Source organism: Acipenser ruthenus, chromosome 9 (assembly GCF_902713425.1).
Source record: "Acipenser ruthenus chromosome 9, fAciRut3.2 maternal haplotype, whole genome shotgun sequence".
In the NCBI taxonomy this organism is placed as follows: domain Eukaryota; kingdom Metazoa; phylum Chordata; class Actinopteri; order Acipenseriformes; family Acipenseridae; genus Acipenser; species Acipenser ruthenus.
In genome coordinates, this window is record NC_081197.1 from 39,844,741 (window position 1) to 39,867,854 (window position 23,114).

General features: G+C 40.4%; 1 protein-coding gene across 1 annotated transcript; it reads left to right on the plus strand.

Annotated features, from left to right (window-relative positions):
* The first annotated feature begins 5,662 nt into the window (after window positions 1–5,662).
* On the plus strand, window positions 5,663–22,063 carry LOC117962776 (sodium/potassium-transporting ATPase subunit alpha-1). The gene is made up of 23 exons (XM_034923735.2): window positions 5,663–5,843; window positions 10,848–10,970; window positions 11,356–11,415; window positions 12,017–12,220; window positions 12,330–12,443; window positions 12,581–12,715; window positions 12,816–12,933; window positions 13,166–13,434; window positions 13,739–13,937; window positions 14,031–14,140; window positions 14,649–14,783; window positions 14,919–15,111; window positions 15,229–15,404; window positions 15,517–15,653; window positions 15,815–15,965; window positions 16,234–16,402; window positions 16,485–16,639; window positions 18,678–18,801; window positions 20,575–20,720; window positions 20,827–20,957; window positions 21,129–21,230; window positions 21,395–21,486; window positions 21,843–22,063. Exons 1-23 carry the CDS (start codon window positions 5,832–5,834, stop codon window positions 21,869–21,871), a joined length of 3,084 nt encoding a protein of 1,027 aa, XP_034779626.1. The 5' UTR covers window positions 5,663–5,831; the 3' UTR covers window positions 21,872–22,063.
* The last annotated feature ends 1,051 nt before the right edge of the window (window positions 22,064–23,114 follow it).

Genomic DNA, 23,114 nt, shown 5'->3' on the forward strand with positions numbered 1-23,114 from the left:
TGTTCTGTCCTCCCGTCCTCGTCCTCTGCCCTCCCTCTGCTGCTGCTCCTCCAACCCCTCTAACCTCATTTCTCTGCCTCTCCCCCCCTCCCGCACACTCTCTGGTGCACTCTGGAACTGTCACTCTTCTGCTAACAAAGCTGATTTCATCTCTGCCTTTGCCTCCCACCTCTCGCTCGATTTCCTTGCTCTCACTGAAACCTGGCTGTCCCCTGATAACACTGTTACTCCTGCTGCCCTGTCCTCTCTCTACGTCCTGTCCCATACCCCGCGTCTCACCGGACGGGGAGGTGGGACGGGTCTTCTCCTCTCTCCCTCCTTACTCTTTTCTGTCCCCTCCGATCTCTGTCACTACCTTTGAATTTCATGCAGTCCAACTAACCTCTCCCTGTCAACTCCTGCTCATTGTTCTGTACCGCCCCCCTGGGCCTCTCACTCACTTTCTGGATGAACTCGACTATCTACTCTCCTCCCTCCCCTCTCTGTCTACCCCGACTGTCCTGTTGGGTGACTTCAACATCCATCTCTCCAACCGCAGCCACTCTGCTGGATTCCTCCCTCTCCTTCACTCCTTCGACTTCTGTCTCTCTCCGTCCCCTCCTACCCACAAAGCTGGCCGTCAACTGGACCTCACCTTCTCCAGGGCCTGCTGCCCCTCCACCCTCTCTGTCACCCCCCTGGACCTCTCTGATCACTATTTCATCTCTTTTTCTCTGTCTCTTCCCCCTCTCCCTGCTCCTCCTACCCCCACTGTCACCTCTCGTCGTAACCTCCGCTCTCTCTCCCCCTCTGTCCTTGCCTCCACTGCTCTCTCTCACCTCCCTCCTATCGACTCCTTTTCACAACTCTCCGTAGACTCTGCTACCTCCACCCTCTTCTCCTCACTCACCTCCTCCCTCGACTCCCTCTGTCCCCTCACCTCCCGACCTGCTCGCCCCTCCCCTCCCCATCCCTGGCTCTCCTCTGTGCTCCGCTCGGCAAGAATCACACTGCGATCTGCTGAAAAGAAATGGAAGAGAACCAAACTCCCTGCTGCCCTAGACCTTTACCACACTCCCCTCTCCTCCTTCTCCTCTACTCTCTCCTCTGCTAAATGTGCTTATTTCCAATCTGTAATCCAAGCATCCACTAACAACCCACGTAAACTATTCTCTACCTTCTCCTCCCTCCTAAACCCTCCCCCCCTCCTCCTCCCTCCTCTATCTCCCCTGATGACTTTGCCTCCTTCTTCTCTTCTAAAATCTCAGATATCCGCAAACTCTTTAACACCTCTCCCTCCCCCACACCCCCTACCGCTCCAACCCCTACACGCACTACATCCGCTACTAACTCGCCCTCCCTCTCCACCTTCTTGCCCCTCTCAGACTCTGACCTCTCCTCCCTGCTCCAGGGTCACAAACCCACCACGTGTGCCTTGGACCCCCTCCCCACTCAACTCTTTCAAGCTGCTGCTCCTGCTCTACTCCCCTTCATCTCCTCCCTCCTCAACACCTCTCTACTTTCTGGCATCTTCCCCTCTGCCTTCAAAAAAGCCTCTATCACTCCCCTCCTCAAAAAAACTACCCTCGACCCCACTTCCCTCCAGAGCTACCGTCCTGTCTCCCTCCTACCCTTCCTCTCCAAAACCCTCGAGCGGACTGTACACCGCCAGCTCTCTGCTTTCCTGTCCAACCACTCTCTGCTTGACCCTCTCCAATCTGGCTTCCGCTCTGCTCACTCCACTGAAACCGCCCTCCTGTCTGTCACCAACTCACTTAAGTGTGCCCGAGCTGCCTCTCTCTCCTCTGTCCTAATTCTCCTCGACCTCTCTGCTGCCTTTGACACTGTTGATCACTCTATTCTACTATCATCTCTTGCTGACCTGGGGATCTCTGGCACTGCTCTGGCTTGGTTCTCCTCCTACCTCTCCAACCGCACTTACCAGGTTACCTGGCGTGGAGCAACCTCCACACCTCACCCTCTCTTAACTGGAGTCCCCCAAGGGTCAGTCTTGGGTCCTCTCCTGTTCTCTCTCTACACCCGCTCCCTGGGCCCCCTCATCGCATCCTATGGTTTCTCATACCATTTCTATGCTGATGATGCTCAGATTTTCCTCTCCTTCCCCACCTCTGACCCCACCATCTCCTCCCGTATCTCTACCTGTCTGTCTGCTATTTCCTCCTGGATGCACTTGCATCACCTCAAACTCAACCTCTCTAAATCTGACCTCCTTTTCTTTCCCTCCTCCTCCCCCTCCTCTGATCTCTCTATCTCTGTTCCTCTGGAATCTACCACACTCTCTCCCTCTTCCTCAGCTAAGAACCTTGGAGTCACCCTGGACCCCTGCCTCTCTTATTCCCAGCACATCTCCACTCTGGCACGCACTTGCCGATTCTTCCTGAGCAACATCCGAAGAATCCGACCCTTCCTCACCAACTATGCTACCCAGCTCCTGGTCCAGGCCCTGGTACTCTCCCGCCTAGACTACTGCAACTCCCTCCTGGCTGGCCTCCCTGCGTCCGCCACCCGTCCGCTCCAGCTCATCCAGAACTCTGCTGCTCGCCTGGTGTTCTCTCTACCTCGCTTCGCCCACGCTACTCCACTACTCCGCTTGCTCCACTGGCTCCCGATCACCGCTCGCATCCAGTTCAAGACTCTTGTACTAGCCTACAGATGCCTTGATCAGACTGCACCCAGCTACCTCCAGACCCTCATCTCTCCCTACACCCCCACTCGACCTCTCCGCTCCGCCTGCACTAGAAGACTGGTTCTACCTCCGCTACACTCCCCTGCTCCGCAGTGGTGGAACGACCTTACCTACAGATGTCAGGACTGCCCAGTCCCTGACCACATTCCGGCGCCTCCTTAAGACTCACCTCTTCAAACAGCACCTGTAGAACTCCTCTGTTGTATCCTGGGACACTATCACCCTTCATTTAAATATGCTTTATTTTGCTCTTATCTGCCCCCTATTTTACTGCATTTAATCCTGTACCTCAGAATATTGTAATCTGCCAAGTGTTTAATCTGTAGTATTTTGTACTTAATCATATCCTGATGTAACTATCACTATTTAATCATATCCTGATGTAACTTTCACTATTATCTGCTGTATATTGAATTGTGGTTTGTCACACTTGAGAATTATTGTATTTCTTGTTCTTATTGTATGACTTATATTGTAACACTTGAATGTATTTGCTTGCGATTGTAAGTCGCCCTGGATAAGGGCGTCTGCTAAGAAATAAATAATAATAATAATAATAATAATAATAATAATAATAATAATAATAATAATAATATGCTACTCAGGTAACTTTCAATTACTGTACTTAACATTTAAAAACAAAATATATGTTGTTACTATTAGTCCAACAGAAATTAAGAAATGAAGTCTCAAATTCAATGTATTTACATTTGGTATGGCCTCAACAGCAACTTGTCTTATCCTGAAACTTTTTGCACATGTCTGTGGATTGTCTGAAGTCTCTCTTTCCGGTTCACTGCTCGTACTTCAAAGCTGTCAATATTTCACAAACCTCTTCACCACCAACCTAAATTAGATACTTGATTGGATTCAGACCTGAAAATGTTTATTTTTTTTGTGTAACTGAACAGACGTCATAAAGGAGAGTTGTTTGTTTTCCCCGATACCAAATTCATCAACTCATATTGTTTAATTGATGAAAGGGCCCTCTTCAGTATCAAAGCAGGCAATATAATTACCATTTCAAACAACTGTATTCATAATTCAGCTTTTGATTCTAAACCTGTCCAAAAGGGCAATTTAAACTGTGAAATGTATCTAGGTTAATAATTTATACCACAGACCACCTGTGACATTACAGTTAGAACAATAATGTATTTCTGAGCAAAGAAACATGTCTACCTGTAAATACAAAAATAAACAGAATCTAATTTACTATAAATGGTTTAATGATTAATTAAACTGATCATCTGTGACAGCCATGGCTTGTTGGCACGCCAATACAATTGCCCACAAAGTATTATACACTGTGTACACTGTGCTGTATTCATCATGCCATGAAGGGTACATTGAGTCTCCTTTCTACATTTTGTGAGGTTGCTCAATTATAATTTCAAGAGCCTGAGGTTGTCTATAAATATTGTATACACTGTGGTTCCTTTTTTATGCAGATTTACCAGCACATTTGTAGTTATAAGTTTAATCAAGCTAATGGATCCATGAACGGCCCAACAAAGACTGAATAAATTCAATGGCACATGTTTTAGAAAATATAGTAATGTGAATTGTAAAATAATAAATAAATAACTTACTTAACTGCCCAAGAGGCACGGTGCAGGTTTTAGTTCCAGACAGATTTTAAACATACATTTTAAAATCTACACTTTTTAGAGCGCACATAACATGCACTTACAGAAACATTAGTTTAGATATGAATGGCATTAACATGCATATATCAAACTTACTATACAAAAGCACTAGACCATGCCCAGTTTTCATTTCAATATTGCAAGAAGATATGCAGCTTCAGAGATAGTTTCATCAGAATTAGAAATGATTGATAAGCAAAATTATGTTGAAGGTGGAGGTATGTACATTTCTAAAACATTGTATTCCTGTAGAGGGCAGCAAACAATTAAATAAAGATGAATGGGCTAATAACGGTTTTGATATGCATGAAACTTTTCCAGGCTATTGTTCAAGAACAATAACAATGTAGGTAAGATCTGAATGAATACCAAACTTTCTTTGATTTTAAAAAGGCATTAAACTACTCTTGGAAGCTTTGCAGTGAAAATAAATTGTGAGGATTTCAAAATATGTATAATTTTAACAAATTTGATTATTTGGTTGACTGAAAAAATTGTCATGCCATTTTTTCTGTTTCATTTATTGGGATGGGTGGAAAATCCTAACCTCCCCAGTTGTTAATTAACAGTGTAAATACTGACACTGCAGGCAATGAAACACTCATAAATGCCAAAACATTCCATGACCAATCTTTCTTCAAAAAGCCATCCCTGGTTATTGTAAAGACTGATACTGGAAATCATCATATGTACTGACTATGCAACAGGGCTGCCATTGAGTACTCCCAGAATTATTACACTATCGGACTTTGTTACACAATACTTTACAGTACAGTATGGAACACCACAAAATAGACTTGAAAGGATTCCAAAAACTTTTTTCAAAAGCTCTAAAGCAAAATCATGAGGTTTTGTTTTTTGAGCTTCTGAAGTTCCCACCGGCAGTTGCTGAAATTAATAATAATTAATAAGAGCTGATGGAAATCTGAACCCATGATCTTTCAGCATACAGTTGGGCCAATACAGCGTGCTTTCTAAGTTTTGAACAGTGCTTGGATTGTCAAAAATCTCATTTCAATTATCAAGGTCAAACACAGGCAAGGGCAAGGGGAGTACATAACCTGTCACCTTCTGAATCACCACAATATTGATAGCAAAGCAGATTGGAAACTAAACTGGTTGGTTATTAAAATAACACATTATTTGTAGTTGAAAATATAATTAATAATAGTTTTTAATCCTTGCATTGCAGACATTCAGATTATGCCAAATACTAGCACTGAAATTCATCAACTGTAATAATATTAGTCCACTCGAGAACAATGGCTCCGCCTTCTACACTGTCGTATAGCGTAACGTCACGTTCAAAGGAGTATTTATACAAGTATGTTGAACACAGAGATAACCAAGGTTTCCTGGGTGCGCTGGTGGTGGCACTTGTAGGAAAGAAAACAGCCAGTTGCTTTTTAATCTAAATTTCACAATTTATTTATTATTACAAAAAAAATAACAATAAATTTCTGGAATTCGGTTAAGAAGATACACAAATAGTAAACATGGGCAAAGGGGTAAGTGAAATACAGTTTTTAAAGGCTAAATCTTAAGCAACGCCAAACAGCAAAAAAAAAAAAAAAAAAAAAAAGACAAAAAAGAAAAGGATCATGCATACAGGTGGTTGTTATCTACTACTTTTAGTTTTTTTGTTCTTGCTTAGGGATTAATATTTAATACATAGGTTATGAGTTAGTTATGTGCGAGCAAACTCTGGTCACTTTATAATTGTCTTACAGTGAAAGTTTTGGAAATATGTAGTTCATCGTACACACGTTTGACTTCAGGATTTTAAAACATTTGAATTTAAAGGTGGGAACTTGATGCAGCGGATGGCATTGTTCGTGATAGTTTTCATGCATTTCTAAACGCGGAGTATAAAGCAGTGGTATTTTTTTTTTTCGAATAACGTCGCGACGACTCTTCTATTTACAAACCGCCTATTGGATAAAATGCATTAATGGGTTTTAAAGTAAAAATTGATTTTAGTTAAGTTATTTAACGTTTCTCGGACACCCAGGAAGTTTGTTTAGAAAAAAAAAAAACTGTACAAGTCAAATGTCTTGGTGTAACTTACTTTCCCTCTTTCGGCGTATGGCCTATATTTACAGAAAAAAAGATCGATCCCGTGACACTGACACGGAAAATGACCTGGAAACGCAGTGTGCCTGAGGTAGAGGCACATACAGTATTTACCAAGGAGAAGGCGACTGTAAACGTTGTTAATTTTAGTACAGAGAATACCACATGTTGTAACATTGGTTTAGTTTTATGTTAAATTAATCATCTTTATTCTTAAAACATAAGGTAATATTTGGCATGGTGCAGTGATGTAATTCAGTCATGATGTAGTTAAGTAATTATCTCGCTGAAATGTACTGGGTCGAATTGAGCATGAAATGGCAGGCGGGTGAGTGGTGCTGGTGGTCTGAACACCAATGCGAGGGAGGCGGCACAGAACCTCTGTAAACTTAACATCCATAAAGGTGTGTGGTTGTTTTTCTTCCTGTTACCACTGAATATAATTCTATACCACAAACTGAGTAAAAAATAAAGTTAAATTACTGTGCACTGCATTTGTCAGTTATGTTTTCTTAATTGAGAGATATTTGAAGGAAACAGTTTTGAGTATTTATTTAGCTGTGTTAAGACTAGACTTAAACGAACCAAAACTCGGATCAGTCTGCTCAAATCGGTTTTTAGCTAGTTTTGAAAAAATCAATGCAAGTCTGAACAGACAGTGACTAATGAGCTTTTCCAAAAAGTCCAAGCGGGTACATGTCTGGGTTTCATTGGAGTAAATACCTGTATATTCCTCTTTCAAGAAAAAAAATGATTGACGAAATACCAGACTACATTGTCATGTTTGTAGAAGGTACTGTTGCTGTCAGTGCATCTATTACACATTTTTATGGAGGACATTTTTTTTTTTATTTTTTTTTTTACCAGTTATATATTTTATATTGTTGCCATGGAAATGACAAGAAACAGACCACTTAGATTGATTAAAGTTATACTGTGGTCAGATCGGTGGTAGTCTGAACACAGCTTTTGGCTAAGCTTTTCACATAACTGGTGGCATCTGCTGTAGATCAGGTGACTTCTATTTTCATTGAAAATTGAGTTGCAAGGCATTTGGATCAAAACCAAATTGGCTGCTTGACAGGCTTGGTATCTTGAGGGGAAGATGGCTTTGTCCTTGGTTATTCTGTACTTCTGTGGTATGCAGTGTTGCAAGGGTTAAAATCCTCATCGAAGCGCACAGTTAATATTTGCAGTTGCACAAATGTAATCTAAAATGTAGTGTGCATTGTTTGATTTGTCAATCCATTTTATTTTTTATTTATTGGTATGCTGTGTATTCTGAACTTTATACTGTGAAATGTAACTGTAAATGATGTACTCATTTCACAGCAGTACACTTGAGTGCAAATATCTTTGTTTACATCATACAAAAACAAGCAAGCACTCTTTAATTCAAAGAAATATGTAAAATCCCTAGAGCTCTAATAGACAGATTACATTCCTAGCACCACTGAAATGTTTCCTGCTGCCAGCCATGGGAGAAGAACACCACCCACAGTTGCTATTCATGGACTCATTGAAATGAAAGGGGAGCAGCTGAATAGGTTCCTGTTGACGATGGGCAGTGTTGGCTAGGCTGTGAGTTACAAGGTTTCACAACTTGTATTTTTATTAAATTGTTGCATTTCTCTGATGCTCAGAGCAGTGTGTGGGTAGTTATTGATTCAAAGGTCAGTTTAAAATGTAAGCGGTTTCTGTGATACAGTTGAGTTTATCTGATGTCCTTGGAGAGAGTGCTCTGCTGTTCAAAATAACCATCTGATCTGACTGTGAAACATGATGTGGGAAAGCTCTAAAGCTCACATGCTTCTGAAAAGCTCTTCCCCTTCCACCAACTCCCACAATCCCATGGAGTCAAAGTCTATACAAAAAAACCCTTATACTCCTTCCACAGTTCATCATGCTGCCAACTATTGGAAGGTCTTGTTCCAGAACAATTTCTACTCCATGTTCATTGACGACATTTTAAGGCAGTTATGATTGTGGGCTGTTCTATAAGACTTCACTGTGAAACCTCACACCAGTTGCCCTGAGTTTAGCTCAAACGAGGATTAGCACCGATATAATATTGTCTTGTTTGGATATATGCCAAAATATTCTAGCTGTCTAGTTTTAACATTTGACATAAACCAGTAGACCAGAGAAACCATGCCACTCTTCATGCTTCAGTACTTCACTTTATTTCTTGTAATTGCTGTCATGCAGAATTGAGGAATAAGCCATATGAATTTCACAATTCAACCTAACCTATTTTACAATGCAGTACATTTATGTTGGTAAACCAGCTAGTTGTGTACAGTGGAATAATTGATTTGAACAAATACTACAGGTCAACTTGCTTGTTTTAAATTCTGCTTTGTAAATTATACAAATTTGGTAGTTAGCTGCAACATTATTCAAAGAACAAAATATATGTACCAATGTGTTCTAAACAGACTGACTATTGTAAATGCTCACATAGGCTGCAAGACATAGGCTGCAAGTAATCTAGCTGGTTAACATTAAAAAATAAAGTCCAAACTTGAATGGAGCAGAAGTGCATGTACTTGCACACACAAATATATACAAAGCTGTTAAAGGACAAAGTGCAAAGTATTGCATGACAGGAAGAGGTGGGGACAGAACATTTCTCATTGTTAAATATTGGGTAACTTAGTTTTATAACCAGGGATCTAATGGCAGATCATAGTAGGACTTCATTGTGCCATTGTTCAGTCATACGATGCTGGAGTTTATTTTAAACATTAAGCAATAGAAATACTTGTCTTCAGTACTTTACCAATCTGACATGCCCTTCTAAACCTGCTGGGTGACTTAATGGGGGCAGTTTGAACACTGTTGCTGTTCAGGAAAATATTAAACCCAAGTTTAAATGCAATTTGAATAAAAATATTGAAAGAATTTTGTAAGCCGACAAGGTTTGTGTACAGCATATAATTTTATGACTTGGACTTTTTTTTATGAAGAGTGCAAACCATGCTACAGTAATATTTTTGTACACAGTGTCGTCTGTAGTTTGGCACTGTTTCTCCCATGTTCTAGGGTAGGACAAGACTAGCTAAAATCGACCCACTGTAGTCTAAGTATTTACATTGGATTTCTTTGTCTGTGTTAAATCAGTGTTGGTGTTTTATGCACACACCCAATATACTGTGTGTTGGCATGAGGGTAAACGCTTAATTTCTAATCCCTTTGGGACCTCTTGATTCACTAGCATTTGCTGGTCCCAGCAGCAGAACTGTAATTAAAGTCTTGCTGTGGAATATACAGTTTGAGTCAAAGGGGGTTTTGTTTTGTACAGGTAATACGAGTTGCTGTCGTGCCTCTGTTCATTTCAGTAAAAGTTACCTTGTACCATTCAAGTAATCCTGAAGTGTGCTGTGTTATTTTCTCGGCTTGCATGCGGCTTGCATAATTTATGTATTTCACGGGTAGGTTATGGAATAAAATTTCGGGGACCTGTTTAAACATTTAAATAATATTTCAGAGCACTGTAAAAGACTATAAAATTGTGGTACTTGCTTCCTTTCTAAAACAGTGCTGTCATTTGTGAAGGCAAGCATGCAACATCTCCAGCAGAACTGCTGCCCATCTTCTCTGTCTGGTGTGGACTATGCCCATACATTGAGACTGCACGTCTGCATCCACTGAATTGGTTGGAAGTGTAAGGCAAAGCTTACGCTCCCAGAACTCGGTTACCCAAGGGCATTTGGCATTCTTTAATAATAATTGTTGTGATTTAAACAGTAAACAAGAAAGTTAAGCGCTTTGGAGTAATTTTTGTTTAAATGTTGTTGGTTGTGTGTGGTGTGTTTTTATTTTTAGTTTTTATTTTATTTTTATTTTAATTTTGGCGAAGTGCAAGCACACAGGATGGCAAATGAATAAAAAAAAAAGCCTGTCTACAGAGGGAAGATACGTAGTTTGCGTCTCTTGCAGTGTGCAGTAGTTCTTTTAAATTAGGTTTATTTTTTTTTTCTCTCCGTACTAGTCTGGTATGCAATTAGGCCTCTAACAGAAGTGAATTTTGCGGTGACCCCTCAATTTCCTGATTTTCTGCAAAATCGCGATTTAGGTAGACCCCATAGTTATAAAGCCACAAATACTACAGTAATTTGGTGTCTTCAAAAGAAAGTTTAGCTGCCTTTGTACTTTCTGACTCTGTTTAGCATGAACTGTTGACCTTTCTTGGTATGTGGTGGTTTAACATGCTTGAGGACCTAATGCGGTGCTCTAATGTCCATGGTGGACAAGCTATTAATGGACAGTAGCCAAAAAATAATAGCCAGTTAAGTAGTTCCTTTTCAAGCTGTCTAAGAATTCAGCCTTCATCTCCAAAGAAATATTTATTATTATTATTATTATTATTATTATTATTATAGAATGCAGTGTAAAATGTTTCTTCTGCTTGGTTTGAAAAATATTTCTCTCCGCAGGAAGGACGTGATCAATATGAGTTGGCTGCAACATCAGAGCAGGGTGGAAAAAAGAAGGACAAGAAGGGGAAGAAGGGGAAGAAGGAAAGAGATCTGGATGAACTGAAGAAAGAAGTAGATTTGGTAAAGACTTGCCTGCACTTTTTAATGAGAAGCAAAGTGTAGATTTCCAACTAAACAGGAGCTGTTGAACGATACAGCCATGGAGCCCTGCTTAGAGGGCATTACTGTCTAGTATTGACTGTCAGGAAGGTAAGACTGCATGTCGCTGGCGAGGTCAGATGCCAAGGTGATGCCCATTAATCTGGGTTTATCGTGATTATAAACCGATAACAGGGTCTTTATTGTAGTAAACATTTTAAATCTTTAATTTTGCAGTGTTTTGAGGTTATGAGGTCATCTACCATGTGATTGTGCCCTGCATGGAGCTTCCTGGTTGGTAGATGAAAGCTCTGAGGTTTACCATGTGTTTGTAAACTTTCCATTTCAATCTTTATTTATATTGTAGGATGACCATAAACTCACTTTGGATGAACTGCATCGGAAGTATGGTACAGACCTCAGTCGGGTACGTTTTTGACTGTTTCTAGTTCTTCCATGGATGGGGGATGGGGGCTAGTCTGTGTCCATGAGTACTGTTAAACCCTAAACTGAAATCTGTTCTATTCCAGGAATATTTAAGATTACATTTCCTTAACTGTTCGTTTATCTTGTAATAATACAATTATACTTAAGGTAGCCTTAACGTTCCAAGCCCGATCTGTTAAATATGCATGTATTGCAAATTGTGGTCTTTAAGGTACAGTTTATTCTTGTATGAAATATCTCAATTATGTAAAGCAATCTGTTGATTTTAGTATAGGGCTTCAGGGTAAATTACTTTGTTCCGTAGAAACAGTGAGTAACCAGGTAATGGTTAAATTCTGAGGGCCTTTAAGTCCCACTGACAAAGACTGCAGTCAATCATTTTGTCTGTAAAGGGGCAATTTTCAATTGGAGAATGGGGTGTGTCTATTATTTTATTTATTTTATATATATATATATATATATATATATATATAATATAATTACACACACACACACACACACACTCAAGCAAGCAGCTTAAGAGCGGTCACTATAGATGGGTGTAACTATTTGTGTTCATAATTCCCATTTTCCTTCTGCAGGGTTTAACAGTTGCCCGTGCTGCAGAGATCCTGCTTCGTGATGGTCCCAATTGCCTGACTCCTCCCCCTACAACCCCAGAATGGGTGAAGTTCTGCAAGCAGATGTTTGGAGGCTTCTCCATGTTGCTGTGGACAGGAGCCATTCTCTGTTTCTTGGCATATGGAATTCAGGCTGCCTTGGATGATGAACCTGTCGCTGATAATGTAAGTATCCAAAGAAGGTTTATAGCCTGGATGGAGAACAACTTGTTTGTAGTACGAACTAGCTAATTAATGGGAGATGGATACGATGTCTGTCTGTTTTTCTCCACAGTTGTATCTGGGTGTTGTGCTTGCTGCTGTTGTCATCATCACTGGCTGTTTCTCTTACTACCAAGAAGCCAAGAGTTCTAAGATCATGGAGTCCTTTAAGAACATGGTTCCTCAGGTACTGTAAAACTCCCAATATATATGTATAAAAAAAAAATTGACTATACATGTCCGCTAAGTTAAAACTAGGTACCATTAATTTAAATGGGGTTAACTGCTTTTTATTTAATTGTTAAACAAATCCTTTCCCTCCAGCAAGCCCTAGTTATCCGTGATGGTGAGAAAAACAGTATTAATGCTGAGGAAGTTGTGGTTGGAGACCTAGTGGAAGTGAAGGGAGGAGACCGGATCCCAGCTGACTTGAGAATCATCTCTGCTAATGGCTGCAAGGTAGGTTTGAAGTAAAGGGCGATAACCAACCTGGAAGCATAACTCTGAATTTGGGGTCGTGGGGTGATGCTTATGCTTTTTCTATATTTGTATTCTGTAGGTTGACAATTCTTCCCTGACTGGTGAATCTGAGCCGCAGACCAGGACACCTGACTTCTCCAATGAAAACCCACTTGAGACGAGGAACATTGCCTTCTTCTCTACCAACTGTGTAGAAGGTACAGACCTATTAATAGGCTGGGGGGGTTACTATTCTGGTGGGTGAATGTTGTTGATCTTGCATGACAGAATCCTTATTCCGAGTCCTCTGGAGGAAATTTTAAAATCTGTAAAGTAACAAAGGAATACAAATTAATCCATGGAGGGTTTGTCAATTTTATTTATTTATTTAGTTAAGCTCTGTCCAGTCACACATCTAGTAGCTCAACCTTCTGCCATAATTTCTTTTAGGTACTGCTCGTGGTATTGTCATTAACACTGGTGACCACACTGTGATGGGACGCATTGCCACTCTAGCCTCTGGCTTGGAGGTTGGCCAGACTCCCATCTCCAGAGAGATTGAACACTTCATCCATATCATCACTGGAGTGGCAGTCTTCCTTGGCATTTCCTTCTTCATCCTCTCCTTGATCCTTGGATACAGCTGGCTGGAGGCTGTTATCTTCCTTATTGGAATTATTGTTGCCAACGTGCCAGAAGGTCTGCTGGCTACTGTCACGGTATGGAAAGGAGATTAATTTCCTTGACTTTTAGATAAGCGAATACACAGCCACCCACTGAATCTATGAGGAAAATTACAAAAAAAAAAAAAGTGAACTGAGTGTACTATAAAAATCGTATTGCAGTGTACTGTTATCAAATGACTGTTTCTTTTTGAGGAAGATAATATAACTGGTGCATCCATTTACTTTACGAAAGGATGAGCAATAGCACCCAAATAATTGTTCATGCATGATATATATAAATGATATATATAAATATAAATTGGTGTGTGTTTCCCCATCTCTTCTGCCTCTACCTCAGGTCTGCCTCACACTCACAGCTAAGCGAATGGCTCGTAAGAATTGCCTGGTAAAGAACCTGGAAGCTGTAGAGACTCTGGGATCTACCTCCACTATCTGCTCTGATAAGACTGGCACCCTGACACAAAACAGAATGACTGTTGCTCACATGTGGTTTGACAACCAGATCCACGAAGCAGACACGACTGAGAACCAGAGTGGTAGGGGATCCATTTCTTGTGTTTTTTCCTCTCGACTGCATTTGTTTTCCCTCTGTATACATGTGGGATCATATTCTAATATCCTCTTTACAGGTGCTACCTTTGATAAGAGCTCTTCCACTTGGGTTGCTCTTGCTCGTGTCGCAGGACTCTGCAACCGCGCTGTATTCCAGGCTGCACAGGAGTCTGTACCAATTCTTAAGGTAGGATTGTTTTTAAAAGAGTTGCTTGAAGTATTTTGTTTTTCTCTTGAAATTCTGGCACTAGCTGTCAATAACTGAAATGGGGGTCTTTAGTGTGTAATGGTACTTTTCCAAATGCTCTGGTATATCCAGTTCTTTAAATATGACTGAACACCATTGACCGCAATGGGTCTTGTGCAGAGGCTGTTGAAACAAATCTTCTGACCAGCAACTTTTCGTGACTTCATAATTGCAGCTATTAGTGCTCCCTTGAGGTGCTTGACTGGAAGACTTTAAAAGCCTTAAACCTTAAAAATGTTAATGTACATTATTGCTCTAAATCCCAGTGTATAAGAATTCAGCTGCAGGAAACGGTTGGGTCTGGTTGTCATTGGCAAGGCCAGGATTAAATGGTGTCTCACAGGCTGTAGAGGCTCAAAGGCAAGTGGTGGTTTCTTTTTGTTCTTTCTCAAATGTGTGGCGTGGTTTTTTTTTTTTTTTTTTTTTTTTTTTTTAAATAAATCTGTAGAGAGAAGTCGCTGGTGATGCTTCAGAATCTGCCCTGCTGAAATGTATTGAGCTGTGCTGTGGGTCTGTGACGGCCATGAGAGACAAGAACCCCAAAATTGAAGAGATCCCCTTCAACTCAACCAACAAGTACCAGGTAAATATGAGGGAATGGTTCTGTGTGGTTCTGAAGCACCACGCTGAGACTGCAATTCTCTGAACTATACTACAAAGTAGAAAAGTGCTTTATAACTGTCGCTTGCAGAATTAACACCTCTGTCCTTGTCCTCAGCTCTCCATCCACCGGAATGCAAACCCCAGTGAATCTCGCTACCTGCTGGTGATGAAGGGTGCCCCAGAAAGGATTCTTGATCGTTGCGCCACCATCTTGATTCAAGGCAAAGAGCAGCCACTGGATGATGAGATGAAGGATGCTTTCCAAAATGCTTACCTTGAGCTGGGAGGACTGGGAGAGAGAGTTCTTGGTAAGAAACATGCATGAACAAAATGGCTGCTTATTGAAGTCTTTAGGATTGCGTTGATGTTGTGTGAAAGTGACCAGGTGTAAACCTAGCTTTTATCCCCCCATATCTTCCATGTAGGATTCTGTCATATGCCGCTTCCTGACGACCAGTTTCCTGAAGGATTCAAGTTTGATGTAGACGAGCTGAACTTCCCTACTGAGAAGCTGTGCTTTGTTGGTCTGATGGCCATGATTGATCCTCCTCGTGCTGCAGTACCCGATGCTGTTGGCAAGTGCAGAAGTGCTGGCATCAAGGTAGTTTATCTTGTATTAAGACTTTATAAGAAGTGTTATACCTAGCCATACTTTTGTCTTCATTCTCATTACCAGATATGCACTTCTCAATTATTTTTTTTTCCTTCTACAGGTTATCATGGTTACTGGTGACCACCCTATTACAGCCAAGGCCATTGCAAAGGGTGTGGGAATCATCTCTGAAGGAAATGAAACTGTTGAGGACATTGCAGCTCGTCTGAACATTCCAATCAGAGAAGTCAATCCCAGGTATGAGATTTGTTGTCTTAAAAATATATATATACAGAGTGTATGTGTGTAATATATATTTTAAAGCATCTTCGTAGATGTTATCTGTATTTTAGTGGCCTGTTTTACTGTTCTTGTTGTTAAAGACCACTGTGAAATGGAGTCCTTTCTAACATTTGCAGAGATGCCAAGGCCTGTGTAATTCATGGTGGTGATCTGAAGGAACTGACTAGTGACCAGCTGGATGACCTGCTGAAGCACCACACTGAGATTGTGTTTGCCAGGACCTCTCCTCAACAGAAACTGATCATTGTGGAGGGATGTCAACGCCAGGTACAGTATTGCATTATTAATAATAAATAGTCCTAGAATGTTACTTGAAATTGGAGCTCTGCTAGGAAATATGAAGTGCAACTTCCCAACCAAATTCATAGAATGAGAATCTGGACAAACCCTTCTCTCTTGTATCTCAAGTTTTAATGTAATTTAATGTAATTTAATGTAATGTTTAAATGTAATGTGTGTTTTTTTTTTTTTTTTTTTGTATTCATGTAAAATAAATGCTCATGAGCATGATCCTCCTCCTACTCCACCTCTGCAGGGTGCTATTGTAGCTGTGACTGGTGATGGTGTGAACGACTCCCCTGCTCTGAAGAAAGCAGATATTGGTGTTGCTATGGGTATTTCTGGATCTGACGTCTCCAAACAGGCTGCGGACATGATCCTTCTGGATGATAACTTTGCCTCCATTGTGACTGGTGTAGAGGAAGGTAAGACAGACCACGTTATAAACAACCCCCACCCCCAATTTTACAAAAAACAATCTCTGACACTCTATTCATCCTCTACTAGGTCGTCTGATCTTTGATAACCTGAAGAAGTCGATTGCTTACACCCTGACAAGTAACATCCCTGAAATCACACCATTCCTGTTCTTCATTATGGCCAACATCCCTCTGCCTCTGGGAACTGTAACCATCCTGTGTATTGACTTGGGCACTGACATGGTGAGAACGACTGACATGATGATGATTGAGATATATATATATATATATATATATATATATATATATATATATAATATATATATATATATACAGACGTGCTCAATTTGTTGGTACCCCTCCACAAAAAACGAAGAATGCACAATTTTCTCTGAAATAACTTGAAACTGACAAAAGTAATTGCCATCCACCATTGTTTATTCCATATTTAATAGAAATCAGACTTTGCTTTTGATTTTTTATTCAACATAATATTGTAAATAAGAAAACAAATGAAAATGGCATGGACAAAAATGATGGGACCGCTAACCTAATATTTTGTTGCACAACCTTTAGAGGCAATCACTGCAATCAAACGTTTTCTGTAGCTCTCAATGAGACTTCTGCACCTGTTAACAGGTAGTTTGGCCCACTCTTCCTGAGCAAACTGCTCCAGCTGTCTCAGGTTTGATGGGTGCCTTTTAAAGACTGCAAGTTTCAGCTCTTTCCATAGATGTTCGATAGGATTCAGATCAGGACTCATAGAAGGCCACTTCAGAATAGTCCAATGTTTTGTTCTTATCCATTCTTGGGTGCTTTTAGCTGTGTGTTTTGGGTCATTATCCTGTTGGAGGACCCATGACCTGCGACTGAGACAGAGCTTTCTGACACTGGGCAGTACGTTTCGCTCCAGAATGCCTTGATAGTCTTGATTTCATTGTGCCCTGCACAGATTCAAGGCACCCTGTGCCAGGCGCAGCAAAGCAGCCCCAAAACATAACCGAGCCTCCTCCATGTTTCACTGTAGGTATGGTGTTCTTTGAAAGCTTCATTTTTTCGTCTGTGAACATAGAGCTGATGTGACTTGCCAAAAAGCTCCAGTTTTGACTCATCTGTCCAAAGGACATTTTCCCAGAAGGATTGTGGCTTGTCAATATGCATTTTAGCAAATTCCGGTCTGGCTTTTTTATGTTTTTCTTTCAAAAGTGGAGTCCTCCTGGGTCTTCTTCCATGGAGCCCACTTTCGCTCAAAGCGACGGATGGTGCGATCAGAAACTAACGTACCTTCACCTTGGAGTTCAGCTTGTATCTCTTTGGCAGTTATCCTTGGTTCTTTTTCTACCATTCGCACTATCCTTCTGTTCAATCTGGGGTCGATTTTCCTCTTGCAGCCGCGCCCAGGGAGGTTGGCTACAGTTCCATGGACCTTAAACTTCTTAATAATATTTGCAACTGTTGTCACAGGAACATCAAGCTGCTTGGAGATGGTCTTGTAGCCTTTACCTTTACCATGCTTGTCTATTATTTTCTTTCTGATCTCCTCAGACAACTCTCTCCTTTGCTTTCTCTGGTCCATGTTCAGTGTGGTGCACACAATGATACCAAACAGCACAGTGACTACTTTTCTCCATTTAAATAGGCTGAAGGACTGATTACAAGATTGGAGACATGTGTGATACTAATTAAAGAAACGAATTAGTTTGAAATATCACTATAATCCAATTATTTATTATCTTTTCTAAGGGGTACCAACAAATGTGTCCAGGCCATTTTAGAGTATCTTTGTAGAATAAGCAATAATTCATCTCTTTTCACAGCTTCTTTGCTTTATTCTATGACATACCAAAGGCATGCAAGTATACATGATAAAATAGCTTTTAATTTCATCACTTTTCAGGAGGAATGAAGCATTATTTCAGTGAGCTGTAAGGGTACCAACAAATTTGAGCACGTCTGTGTGTGTGTGTATATATATATATATATATATATATATATATATATATATATATATATATATATATATATATATAATATAAAAATATATCATGTGGGTGTGGTGTTTGTTTTTTTATATAAAAATGTCATATTGTAATTGCAAAACATGCTTTTTTTTTAATTATATTTTTTTGGTAGTGGTGCGTGTAGGCTTAAGATAGAGCATGATCTATGCTGTAAGGGAGGGTGAGCTGAAGAAAGTTTAGTTGAAAATCTCTTTTTACTAGTTGCAGTGAAACCTGTGTGACTTTGCATATTTAACTCCTTTTGGGCTTTTCATCTCTAGGTTCCTGCTATCTCCCTGGCTTATGAAGCAGCAGAAAGTGACATCATGAAGAGACAGCCACGAAACCCCAAAACAGACAAGCTTGTGAATGAAAGGCTGATCAGTATGGCCTATGGGCAAATTGGTAAGCAGAAAAGCTAAAGTGTTTCAGATAACCATGAAATGCTTATGTTTGTCTTTTCCTTCTGTAATTTGTTAGCCTTGATTTTAATTGCAAGTCATTTAATGAAGAATTGCTCATTAAGTGTTGCGTCATCCTGCAGTTGAAATCCTAGTGCTGCAGGTGCCTGATCTCTGTTAATGAAATGTACCCTCAAGGGAACCACTGCAGTTGCTTCTCTCTTAAAATGTGTATGGAAGGAATGAGGCCTTTGTATTTTGCAACCAGGAAAGCTTGCGTGGCACTACATGGGTAATTGCTAACTATACTGAGCATAAAAAAAAACAACTTATCACTCCACATTTTGAATAAAATGGACTAGATGTGATTTGGTAAAATTTACATTTTACTGTCAAGTTATGGGGGGACAGGTGATGCTGTGTAAGTCACAGGCTAGTACTTTGTGTTGCCACCATTGGAAGCAATACAAGCAGTACATCTGCGACGCATGCTTTGCACCAGGTTTCGGATGTCTTGTTGGATCAACCCCCTCTTGTAGTGCCTGGATAAGCATCTGCCTGTTCAGTGGTCTCCGAGCCCTAGAAGCCACATGTCGCCCAAGTTCATCCCACAAATGTTCAGTTGGGCTCAGGTCTGGGGAATAAGGCATCCATGGCATGACTCTCACTTTTGCATTCTGCAAGAAAGCTGTTGTGACACGATCAACATGTGGATGTACGTTGTCTTGCTAGAATGTTGTCACATTAGGATGGGCTTGCAAGAAGGGCACCAAGTGAGGCCTTAGGACTTGGTCAACATATCGCTGTGCAGTCATGTTGCCATCAATCGCTACCGGCGGAGTTCTGTAATGACTAGTCACTGCTGCCCAGACCATTACACTTGGACCTCCCCACCGATTTGGTTTCAATTAGCGCATCGTTCACCATGTCTACGCCATACTCGCTGACGTCCATCAGGGCAGTCTATGCAGAATCTCAATTAGTCACTGAAGAGGACCTGGACCCCTGTATGGGCGTCTGGCCTGTAGATGACTATGTAACCGCCTTCTTATAGTTGAACTACTGATGCGTGGATTGTTCTGACCTGCAGTATCCGATGCTGTTTGACTAACAGTGCGAAAACGATCACAAAACTGCTACACAATGATCTGTTGATCTTGGGCAGGTGTTGAGACTCCTAGTCTCCCAGTTTGTGGCCTGTCGTTGAGTGTTTGGTTATACCGTCTTGCCAGGTTTGAAATTGCTGGCTGCGAGCATCCAAGAGGGTGAGCCACAGTACACCGCTTTGTCTGTGAAATTCCCCCCCCCCAAGCTTGTAATTAAACAGCTGAAATCACTCTGATCAACTGTCTCACTAATTAGGTGATTTAAGTGCATATGCTTCAGTCATAGGCACTCAAGCGTGTCATGGTCAAAGGTGAATGATCGAGTTATTAAAAAGAAACCAAAAACATTTCGTCATGTCCATTTTATATACCTTTTAATTTTTCTGAAAATAAATGCCTTAGTGAAGTTTCTTTTGATGCTCAGTATATATTGCACAATATGCCAGCTCTTCCTCAAACAAGTGTGAATTTTATAAGATAATTAACTCTGACATCATCCTTCAGTGTTTTTTAAGCTTTCTGTAACGAGTCGCATTATTGACTAGTGGAGATAAGGCACATTTCTTTTTCTCCTCATGTCATAATAGGCATTCCCATTTACCCACTGGGTATAGGCAGTTATCTGTGAGGGGGATAAAAAGCTTAACTAAAAGGTAACTGTCTCACTTCAGGTATGATCCAGGCTCTGGGAGGATTCTTCGCATATTTTGTCATTCTTGCTGAGAATGGTTTCCTGCCTATGAGACTGCTGGGAATCCGTATTGACTGGGATGACAAAAGCCTCAATGATTTGGAAGACAGCTATGGACAGCAGTGGGTCAGTATGCCTCAACACAATTTTGGGAGGGGGTGGTGAACAGAATATTAAATGGCAGTGTTTTTGGCACTAAACTTTTACCTCCCTCTGGTCTTGCCTTCCACAGACCTTTGAACAGAGAAAGATTGTCGAGTTTACCTGCCACACTGCTTTCTTTGTCAGTATTGTGGTTGTGCAGTGGGCTGACTTGATCATCTGTAAAACTAGAAGAAACTCTGTTTTCCAGCAGGGAATGAAGTAAGTATTGAGACTGTTGACCCATTGATTTGGCACGAGCACCAACTACATTAAAACTGTGAAAAAAAATAAATATTACTAAACATGGTCTCTGTTAAAGGAATATGATGTTTGGTATCGTAAAGTAGTCTGTGTGGGTGTTTTTTTATTTGTATTTGTTTTATTTAACAGGAACAAAATCCTTATCTTTGGGCTGTTTGAGGAAACCGCTTTGGCTGCCTTCTTGTCTTACTGCCCTGGAATGGATGTGGCCCTCAGAATGTACCCTCTGAAGTAAGTTAATGAGATTATAATTTTTTTTTTTTTTTTTTTTTTTTTAATTTTAATGATTGACAGCTCAAGGGAAGTAATTGCAGCTTTCAAGTTCAAATAACCACTCATGGTCAATTTATTTGACCCTGGCATCTTAAACCTTTTTTTTTTTTCCTTCTCCTTAGACCAACCTGGTGGTTCTGCGCCTTCCCCTACTCTCTCCTAATCTTTGTTTATGATGAAATCAGAAAGCTTATCATCCGACGCAGCCCAGGAGGTAAGGCAACAAAATAAACATTTTGCATGTGTAGTGTGTTAAATCCTTAGTGTTCTGGAACAATGCACTGTAATCTCACCTTCTGTTGTGTTCAGAATTGATGCTACAAGAAGAAAATGTCTTAATGCTTTATAGATTTGCATAAATCTCCATAACCTCTTATCTAACTGGTACTAGCTAAGGACATTCTGTAGCATAATTTATTGAATGTGTCAGAATCTTCGAGGTTGTATGCACTTATATTTTTACATTTATAGGTCGTAGCTTGCATACTTTTTTGAAAATGTGGAACAGTCCTGTAATATAAATGTGTGGTGATTTGGAAAGCATATTCAGTATATTTCTTTTCTTTCTAGGTTGGGTGGAAAAGGAGACCTACTACTAAACTGTCGCTCTGCATCAGAAATTCAATCATGTCCTTTAGCCTCCAATCTTTGGATATGTGTTTTTATATAGAATGCTTGAAGCTGCTGAAAGATACAGAACCAAGATGTTTTATGTGCCTTTGTTTTGTAGTGCAAATTTTATATGGTTTTTAACGATTGTGCAATTTAAAATAAACTTTCAGTGAAGTCAAGTTTTTGCCTTTGTATTTCTTTGAGGGGAGAAAAAAAGCCATCTTAAGGTTGTTAAAGCTACTGATTTCTCAAGGGTTGTTTTTCAGCTATTTTATTCCACAACTTCAATATATCCTCTTCCAAATACCCTAGATGGTATAACTGTACTGTAATCTGCACAAGTTAAATGGTTACATTTTATACACAAGTAAATCAACATGCAGTTGTGTTCAAAACTTTAAAATAATTCAACCATTTTAATGTGATGCAAAATTGGAATGCTCTTTAACTGAATAGGCTCCCTTTGTTACGTGTGCTAATACTGTCTACTTGGCATGTGGTATCCACAACACAATCCAACAATATTTGCACAAGCATTTGCTGCTTCCACAAACACCCCTGTACTTGACCGCTAGTAGTGTGCTACTGCAGTAATAGACAAGGTATCTGTCTTGCACCTGAGCTCCTGTTGGTCCACCCCCACAGAAAGGAAATCCATACAAAAATATCTTCGGTTTTCAAACCGTTACATGATTTAGGTCTTGGAGTAAACGCCACACTTTGAAATATTTTCTTCATTACTGATACACAAAAGCAGTTTATGATTTTGTTTGTCAAGTTGCAGTATATACCTTTTTCCCCACGACTCTTTTTGAACTCAAGGTTACATCAGGGGCAACAACACAACTCAATTTATAATAGTCATTCCCCAATAAACCATGCTGTGGCCATGTTTTATTATCCCCTGTATTTCACACATTTAATCTACAATATGCATATCCAAGACAAACTACTGCATTTTTTAGATGTGGTCTTCAAAGGATGGGTGTCCGTGGCTGGACTTCGCCATTGAAATAATGTCTTTTTATATAGCGCATTTTCATAGTGGACCACCATCGCAAAGCGCTTTACAGAGGTAGGCTGTGAACTGTGCATTATATGCAGAGGCACTTACAATAGGACATTGATTAAACATCTCATTTGCAGGATGGAGCACAAGGAGGTTAAGTGACTTGCTCAGGGTCACACAGTGAGTCAGTCAGTGGCAGAGGTGGGATTTGAACCGGTGAC

Coding starts and splice junctions, on each gene's coding strand:
- LOC117962776 (XM_034923735.2), top strand. Junction 12,221..12,329: donor ATGAACCTGTCGCTGATAAT/GTAAGTATCCAA, acceptor TTTTCTCCACAG/TTGTATCTGGGTGTTGTGCT. Junction 16,403..16,484: donor TGTGACTGGTGTAGAGGAAG/GTAAGACAGACC, acceptor ATCCTCTACTAG/GTCGTCTGATCTTTGATAAC.